Raw genomic sequence first — 8,749 nt, forward strand, 5'->3', positions numbered from 1 at the left:
CGAAATTAGCCTCCAGCCTGTGTAAAACGCTGTGCACGTTGAGCCTTTAGCTTAATGAAAGATAAATAGCAATATCATTTCTTGATGTGATGTTTTACTGGTGTATTCAGTGAATTTTCCATATTTGTGTGGATCAGCTAATCACATGAACATTCTCGTCGTGTGGTAAAGTTGTGGCCTCGGTTGTCTGACACCGATACCTGACTTCATGACATTTCATGTGCATAATTTGTTACCTCAGGTATACAGCACTTTAGCCTGAAGCTAAAAAACAACTTGCACCCATCTCGGTAGTTCGAGCTTTGTAACGCATACAAAATAGGATTAAAGAAAGAATTAGAGAAAAGGAAGAATCGAGTTGCTCTGTGGATTAAATACAGTGTGTCGTGGTTGTTTTGGACTGTTTTGACATCAGCGGAAATAAGAAAAAGAAAGTAAATAGCAAATGGAAGCGAGCAAACTGCAGAAAATGTGACAGTCAACCAGATGAGGAGACGAGCCAGTTGCTTCTTTGCTCCTCTCTCTGCTTCCATGACCGATGACTCCGAACAAATTGTTATTGTGAAGTACAAGCCACGGATGATGTCAAAATAGCAAATAAAAAGTATCAGGGAACTCACAATGCCAAAACCAACGCAGGTGAATGCGATGAAAGGCTTGTGAAGGAAATACTCATCTAAACTCCAAGGACACGGATATTTGGAAGATTCGATATCGCACGTACTAGCTTGAAAATCTGGGAAGCAAGATAACAGGGCAAGAAACCAGAGCATTGCTATGCAGTATTTAACGTTGTCTTCGCTTATCCTCAGCTTAGATCTAAAGGGTTTCAGAAGCGCCAGCTATCTTTCCACTGCAATCGTGCAAACTGTAAGAACAGCTACATTGATGGTGATTGGAACAACAGCATTTTCTGCAGACCAGATCCCCTTCCAAAACCTTCGAGACGAACATTCGCAAAAACAAATTCGTACAAGCCAGGCAGGGCAGAGAAGCAGGATCAGCAAATCAGCCACAGATAAGTTCAAGAGATGAAAGTTTGTCGTCGTGTGCATTGATGGCGTTCTTCGCACGATAGTGATGGCAATAGCGTTACCAATGACGCCAGGGAGAACGATTAGAGAGTACAAAATAGTGAAAACGATTTCTTGTGCTTTGATGGGACTTTCTGCTTGGTTAAGGATAGCCGTCGTGTTGTTATATTCCATTTTGTCCTCTTCGTAAACAAAATCAGTAAGAAAAACCGGCTTTGCTCTCTTCCAGATGACAGGTGTCTATCAAAACGCAGTGTCTTCTTATTTTGTTTGAGAAACCTTGAGGGGTCCTGTACTTCTTATGTAATCAAATAGTTTTTTTTTGCACGGAACAAACTCTGCGTTGGCGTCTGGACATAAGGATCTCAATTTATCAGGAATTCATTAACAGTGATAACAGGTGTCAGTTTCTTCATTTAGAATAGCAAAGCTTCAAGAAAGACGCATGGTAGTGTCATAAGCGGATTATATTGTGCATTTCTGCAAGGTAAACAAACTTTAACTTTAAGAACGAGTGCTGCCAAAGAAGACGATCTCACCAGGGAAGTTGACACGTGCACGGGATGCGAAGACTCATTTTTTAAAGTTGCATTCGAAGGAGTTGGACCATGCAGTTTTATCTCCGACATGAACGGATCATCAATTCCTTGGATATATATGTTGGCACTTGACAGTAGTTAAACAATAAGTTTAATTATAAAAGCCTCCTCTTTTTGTCCATCAAATGCAATGACAAATAGTTGTCGAGAAACTTGGGGTACGTACCTGCCGAAATATCATTTATATTTTAATGAAGGCGCATTTGAATGGTTTGAAAAGACACTTAGCAAAACATCTCGCCAGGACATTTTCTTTAAGTGGAATTGACAAGATGAAGTATTTAGGGCGTTGAATATATTTGAGCTATTAGGGCCGAATATCATATTATTTTTACAAAGTTTGGACGGTGTTAAAAAAGTGGTGGTCTAAGCCGCTTTAAAGTAATAGTCACACTTGTGTAGCTGCGATCTGTGGACCGTCTGTGTTGCTGTAGACTCCGCCTTGGGATGGCTTACAAAGACCGTCAATTTGCATGAATAATTGTCCTTTAGAGTTTTGATAGTGTTTTCTTTTTTGATTTTCTATACTCGTCAGAGTCAGCTCGTTGTGCACTACGAGCAGTCTCCCTTTTCCCTTAACAACTAAAGAAAGCCAAGAATGAAAAATTGTCTTGCGAACTGCAGTGTTTCCCTCTCGCTCCCCTTTTTGGAAAAGAAAAAGGAGGGACCGTTCGCATAGACTGTCCCCAGCCTCTCGATTTTTCAACGCAAAGAAGCAAAAGGAAGCGAGCGCGCGGAGGTAGGGGGGCGGGAAGCGAGAAAAAGAAAAATGCCGTTCTCACCGCGCGCTCATCGATCGAAAAAACACGAAAAAATAGAGGGCTGTGGACAGTCTCCCGTTCGCAGTATCATCATGACTCATCGCGCCAGTAGGCACATAAGGCCGTCCGTTCGCAGTAGAGCTCGAAAAAAATGTGTTCACTCTTTTATGTTGAGGCCAAATTTTGGAATGGTAAGAAACTGTATGAACTGGCTCAATCCCTAATGTAGTGAAGAATGTCCTCCAGTAGTGGCATCAGTTATCAGCTATCAGTTTCCATTTAAATAAGAAAAGGAATGCATTAATACTTAATAAGTAAACGGCATCTTATCATATCAGTAACGAGCATGCAGGAAATGTATGTCAGTTAAAAAACTGTAATTTATATTCATTTCGTTTAATTTCGCAAAAGTGCCAGTCATGTCCTTGCGTCAGACAACCAACTCCTTTCGCGAGACAATAATTCAAACAAGAGAATGACAATTTTTGCACAAAATAAGGTTCTAATTAAAACATTAACGGCAAAAATGTGTACCTCATGCTTTAAGTAATATCTATATAGAATTAAAATAAAAACAGAAATCTCTATATCAGCTGGGAATTTATTTTACAGCATCTAAATTTTGCTTATAGCGATTCATTTTGCAAACACACTGCAGCGTTTTTAATACAGATTCAAAATTTTCTGACAGTTACACCATGTGAGCTAACACTAGTCTTGTCTCTATTATCATAGTGTGTGTAATATAGAAAATGAAATGTTTTTTGGTTGTTTTCGTACATCAGGGGGCTTTCACTTCCTGCAAAATGTAAATAAACAGATCGACACTTCCGACGTAGCGTGATATACTGCCAGATGAAAAACGTCCAACACATCTAACACAGAAAGAGTTGAAGTGTTTGGGTAGATCAACGTTTTCCACGGTGAGGCCTTTTTTGTCTGCGTTGGTGTAGAGCTCAAAAATTTCTCTTTTCGAAGAAGCGTGATGGTTTGGCTTGTTTTGAAAGGCAAACGAGGTCCATGATTCGATCGTTTCTATAAGCAGCCAAGTAACTGATGGGTCAAGACCAACAGTCTGCAGTAGAGAGTTATTCAGGAAATCGATTGCTCAGTTTTGCTTCTTCAAACTTTATGTTTTAGCAAGCATTTCTAGAAACAGTTGAACTAAGTGCTTTTTTATTATAGAGGAAGAACTGACTAAAACGTACGTTTTTTGAACTCACCTGTATCAACTGGATCAAAGAAACCAAATCGTTAACCTTCAGTTCCAACTTACTGTGGTTAACAAACGTTCAGCATACTGGAGCCTTTTTAAACTCTTTATCTGAACAATACAGTGGACTGCAACCAGTTAAACATCAGAAAAACATCATGGTCGCCAATCTCATGAGCTGGATCTTAGTAAAAGTTGGTGAGGATTGTTGAGTTCATACCTGGAATACTTATCACAAAATCATACGCGGACGTGCCACAAGAAGTTCACAAATGCTGAACATTCCTCTTTTCAAGTCTGCCAGTGGTCAGAGGACGTTTTACTACAGAATAGTCAGTATCTGGAACTCCATGGATAGCTCTCTAAAAACTCTCGAGAAAGTATCTGCTTTTAAGTTTTATCTTAAACGTAAACTTATCAAAGATTTTATAGATTCTTAATCCTAGTTAATTAATTTTAAGTATGAATATCATCTTAGAGTTTTAAGTAGTTTTAAATTATTATTGTATTTATTTCATTGTCTTTGAAAAGCCTCTAGGGGGAAAGTCAATAAAGTATGTATGTATGTATGTATGCATACGCCTGCTTACCAGTTTAATTATGACAACCTTGTGGGAAAACCTGAGGCTATTTTACGGCAAAAAACGACTAAGCCACGTACTAGTACAAAATGACTTAGAAACAACTGTTTGCGGTTTACACTTCAAAAAGGAGCAAAATTCATTAAGAATTGAAAAGACCTGTGACTTAATTCCTTCCCTAACAGCTTCTCATTAAAGGGATTAAAACGTTGTCATTGGGACTTAACCACTGTCGTTATCAAAATAGCTGAGGTACGATCATAACTATACTAAATGGTATGGAAACATGGCCAATAATACAACATATTCATTGCAAACGGGGATCAATGTTTCATCTCAGGATATTGTTTTTACCGTATTGTATTCGTTTATTGTCCTTTTCGGTGTAGTTGGAAATGGTATCACAATCGCCATTGTACGTAAAACGCCGTCAATGCACACAACTACAAACTATTTGATCATGAACTTAGCTGTGGCTGATTTGCTGACCTTGCTACTCTGTCCGGGCCTGTACGACTTTGCTTTGACGAAAGTTCGTCTGCAAGGACTCACTGGTGATTTGATCTGCAAGCTGTTTGCGGGAAATGCTGTTGTTCCAATCACCATCAATGTGGCAGTTCTTACAGTTTGCACGATTGCAGTGGAAAGATATTTGGCGCTTGTTAAACCTTTTCGAACTGGTTTAAGAATAACGTTAACTGAAGAAGGGGTCGTGCGTGTTATAGCTACGCTGTGGTTCGTTGCATTGTTATCTTGCATCCCGGATGTACTGGCCAACACGCATGTCGAAACTGTCTACTCTCAATATCCATGCAAACGCCCATGGAGTCTCGACGAATATTCCCTTCACAAACCTTTCATCACATTCAGCTGCGTATGTTTTGGCATTATTAGTTCTGCGATTCTTTTATTCTGTTATTTTGAGATCATCCGTGGCTTGTACTTTTCGAAAACAATTTGTGCAGAATCGGTCACCGAAGCCGAAAGACAAGAAAAGAAACAGCTGGCTCGCCTGCTAATATGGCTTACTATTGTCTTTGCTGCTTGTTCGTTACCATTCTCAGTTTTTTTCATCTTCCTAATCAATGCTGACCCTAAAATCATTCAAGAAAACTACGATACACTGTATTTACTCCATAGAACCTCACGGTTTTTTCTTTTCCTGAATTCTTTTTGCAATCCCATTTTGTATGCCATGCAAAGTTCAAACTATCGAAGCGGGCTCAAACGTATATTTAACTGCTGCAGAATAAATCTCGCTTGACCCTTGTGCAAAAGTCCTGAAAATGACAGTATGCGTAAATCTCATTTGTTATCTGAGGCCGATTAAATCAATTTGGAGATAGTGGTGTCGACAATTTCGACACTCGTTTATAACAGACCTGGTAAAACCAAACATGGTGGGTATTTCTGCCCTCCGTGGTAAATTTAATGTAAGGATGTGACATAGGTTGCCGTTTAGAAAAAAAAATAAGTGAAATGTAGAATTATAAGAATAAAGTGTTGAAATTAATCGCAATCAGTATTCAAAGTTAAGGGAAAAGTGGTGTAAATTATTATATGTATATATTATATGTATAATCGTTCTATCACAAGAATAGAGCCCTAAGTGAGATAAAAGCGAATCCATCATTATCTTGACTATTTCTGTGACACCAGTCGACGAGTTCCTTACCTCCTGTGGGTTCACTGTTCTTCTTTTTAGCAATACTTACTTTCGGCAAATGCAAAATGACCATGATCGTCCAAAAAACCTGTTAGTGTACCATCAAAATATTCAGTATATTATAAGAAAAAAAAGTATTGGATTAAACGGAAATGACTTTGGGACAAGAGAGGATAATGCATGCTGGTTATTGAAATTACGATACCTAGGTTTTTAAGACCAGGACACCAAAACTGGAAAACTGATGCGGACTTCGTCGAAAGCATGGTGGTTCAGTGCATTTCCGTCGAATGTTTTAGAAATTGATGAGCGAATTACATATAGCCCGTTTAAGGGGAAGAGAGAGGGAAAAACGGGAAGCGCCTCCCGTTTCCCCCTTCCAATGAATCGTTTGCTTTTATCGGTATATTTGCCCACAATTCATGGACATATCTCCGTTGGCAGTCTTTTATTTTCATTTTTGAGCCGGTGAAGTTAATTACCGTATCTTGCATCAATATCTACACCAACTGTATTTTACCGGGCACAAATAAAGAAAAAATTGGTAAATAAGACAAATTACAACTGCTGAAGCTTTCCCCTGAAGAACCTTTTCAAACACATTAACCTTTAACAATTACAAAAATACAGCTGTTATCAAAAACCCTCAAGATAATGCGTTGCCGGGGTATCTAAATAAAAAGCTTTTACTACTTTTAAGTGACGAATGAACTAAACGCAAATGATTAAAGTGTCGCCCGGTTTTGATAAGTTCATGTCCCATTGTCACACCGAAGAAATTTGAAGTTGAAACAAACGGTTTTTGGTAATTCGAGCTGTTTGGTATCATCTAGAGATTTAACAATAGCAAGTTAACAATCGAAGGTTTCAGTATGTAACTAAGTAGCTAATATTCATTTCCAACTGGCAACAATTGTGCGGTTTTAATTTGTCGATAGGTGAGAAACGCGGTACGAATAAAACCATGTATTTTGTATTTTGTAATTCAAGGAATTATCCTAATTGGACAATCCCTTATATTTTTATAATTGCGATTAAAAGAGGTCCATTATGATTTTTCCTTAGATTTTGAGCTTCTTTTTAGCGACCTGTGAATAAGATGAAGGTCGGCTTGGAAAACAAAACAATGAAAATATGAAAAAAAATTGCAAATTATAATAAATAATGAAATGCTTCAACAGTTTCAGCAGTCTAATTGTGTAATATTAATAATGAAAGATTTTAGTAGTTACAACTTTATCTTCAAGCTGTGACAAATTTTCATTACTTTACATTTTAGCATTGATAAAACATACTATATACATAACGCCTGGCAGGTGAAACATGATTAATATGCTTCCATTTGTTCGCTATTATTAACCAACACCATTTTTACATCTTAAAATCAACCATCTTTCCACTGGCTAAACTTTCTCTACATTTCCAGTAATCATGTTCCTATTTGCTAAGTTGATTGCTTCCCGCTCAGTGTTAGCGCCTATAGTTCTACAGCAAAGTGCTTGTAACGCTTTTCTGTAATTTGTGCTTTGAGCAGCATACAAAAGTGGATTAATAAAAGAGTTGAAAAATATCAACACTCGAACAATTCTATGTGCAAGGAACAGTGATGCGAAATCCTGTTCAATTTGTGTTTTTTCAAGTGCGGCGACATACAAAAAGAAGCTTGCAAATGGGAGACAGAGTATGCAAAATGCTACGGCTAACGAAACAAGAAGTTTTAGAAGTCTCCTCATGTTGTTCTTATCGGCTTCATCTACGGCCGGATCAGCAAGATCCCACTTGAGCACTTTAAGAATGGAAAGATAACAAAAGGAAATTAAAACTGAAGGAAGTACGATAAGAATTATGCAGTGAGTCACAATGTAAACTTTCCGCACGGTCGACTCGTGATCCAGGGTCCACGGACGAATGCAAGGGTACCGAGACGAAGCGAGATCGTCATCCCTGCTGTATTCCGTCCATAAACTATCTGGAAAACTCAGGATGAATGCCATGAGCCAGATCAGGGCAATGACTATGCCCATTTTTCTAGACGAGATATTCCATCTGCTGCTTTTAAACGGTTTTACAATCGCCACATAACGCTCCACGGCGATTACACAAAGAGTCAGCACGGAGGCATCAAATGTGATGCAAACGATGGCATTTCCAGCAAACAGCTTGCAAACAATGTCCCCCAAGGCTGGATTAATCCTGAAATGATTCAAAGCAAAGTCATAGACACCAGGACAAAGAAGCAAGGTAAGTAAATCCGCCACAGCCAAGTTCAGCAGTAGATAGTTCGTTGTTGTGTGCATTGATGGTGTTTTTTGCACGATGGTAATCACGATGCCGTTTCCCACGACGCCGAAAAACACCATAAACGAGTACAGTGTGGCGAAAACGATATCTTGAGTCGTTATTTGTAAATATTCTTGGGATCCGTTCAGCCAGCTTCCGTTCATCATAAAAACCACCAAGTAAAAACTAAGGATAATCGCCGAGCTACTCACTCAGAAGAGACAACCTACTCGATCCGCTTATGACTTGAAAAATATTTGCAGAATACGTTTTTAAAGTAACAATTTTAAGGCAATTATTCCTCCACAGTTATCCACCTGTACGTTTTTGATAGATTCTGGACCTGAACGGATGGATATAAGCTTCAATGTATTATCAGTTACCGTGACAGCCGCTGGTGAGCCCGCGAACGTGTTGACAGGTGTTACGAAAACAATAAAGTGCAAAGAGAACATTATATTTTAATTTTCGGTGTTTTGTTCGAAGTTTAATTCACCATTGTGATTCTAATAAGATAGTTTGCTTCAGGCAGTTCGATATAAAAACTGGATATTTTCTTTGCCTCGCTGAAGACGGTGCTTTCTGTAATGTATCGATGATCGAAACGAAATATAT

The 8,749-nt window shown here is 38.6% G+C and overlaps 2 protein-coding genes and 1 pseudogene across 2 annotated transcripts; 1 reads left to right on the plus strand and 2 right to left on the minus strand.

The window, feature by feature from the left end:
- Positions 1-206: 206 nt before the first annotated feature.
- Positions 207-1,208, minus strand: LOC144640692 (galanin receptor 2b-like; annotated as a pseudogene).
- Positions 1,209-4,474: 3,266 nt separating this feature from the next.
- LOC144640694 (tachykinin-like peptides receptor 86C) lies at positions 4,475-5,452 on the plus strand. The gene has a single exon (XM_078499778.1). The coding sequence runs from the start codon at positions 4,475-4,477 to the stop codon at positions 5,450-5,452; it is 978 nt and encodes a 325-aa protein (XP_078355904.1).
- Positions 5,453-7,046: 1,594 nt separating this feature from the next.
- Positions 7,047-8,457, minus strand: LOC144640693 (neuropeptide Y receptor type 2-like). Its single transcript, XM_078499777.1, has one exon. The coding sequence runs from the start codon at positions 8,299-8,301 to the stop codon at positions 7,258-7,260; it is 1,044 nt and encodes a 347-aa protein (XP_078355903.1). The 5' UTR covers positions 8,302-8,457; the 3' UTR covers positions 7,047-7,257.
- Between the last annotated feature and the right edge of the window lie 292 nt (positions 8,458-8,749).

The sequence above is a fragment of the Oculina patagonica genome, unplaced genomic scaffold, assembly GCF_052425735.1.
Source record: "Oculina patagonica isolate OP01 unplaced genomic scaffold, crgOcupat unplaced411, whole genome shotgun sequence".
Classification (NCBI taxonomy): Eukaryota; Metazoa; Cnidaria; class Anthozoa; order Scleractinia; family Oculinidae; genus Oculina; species Oculina patagonica.

Bases quoted from the DNA above. Each gene is read 5' to 3' on its own strand.
- LOC144640693 (XM_078499777.1), bottom strand. From the start codon at position 8,301: ATGATGAACGGAAGCTGGCTGAACGGATCCCAAGAATATTTACAAATA.
- LOC144640694 (XM_078499778.1), top strand. From the start codon at position 4,475: ATGGCCAATAATACAACATATTCATTGCAAACGGGGATCAATGTTTCA.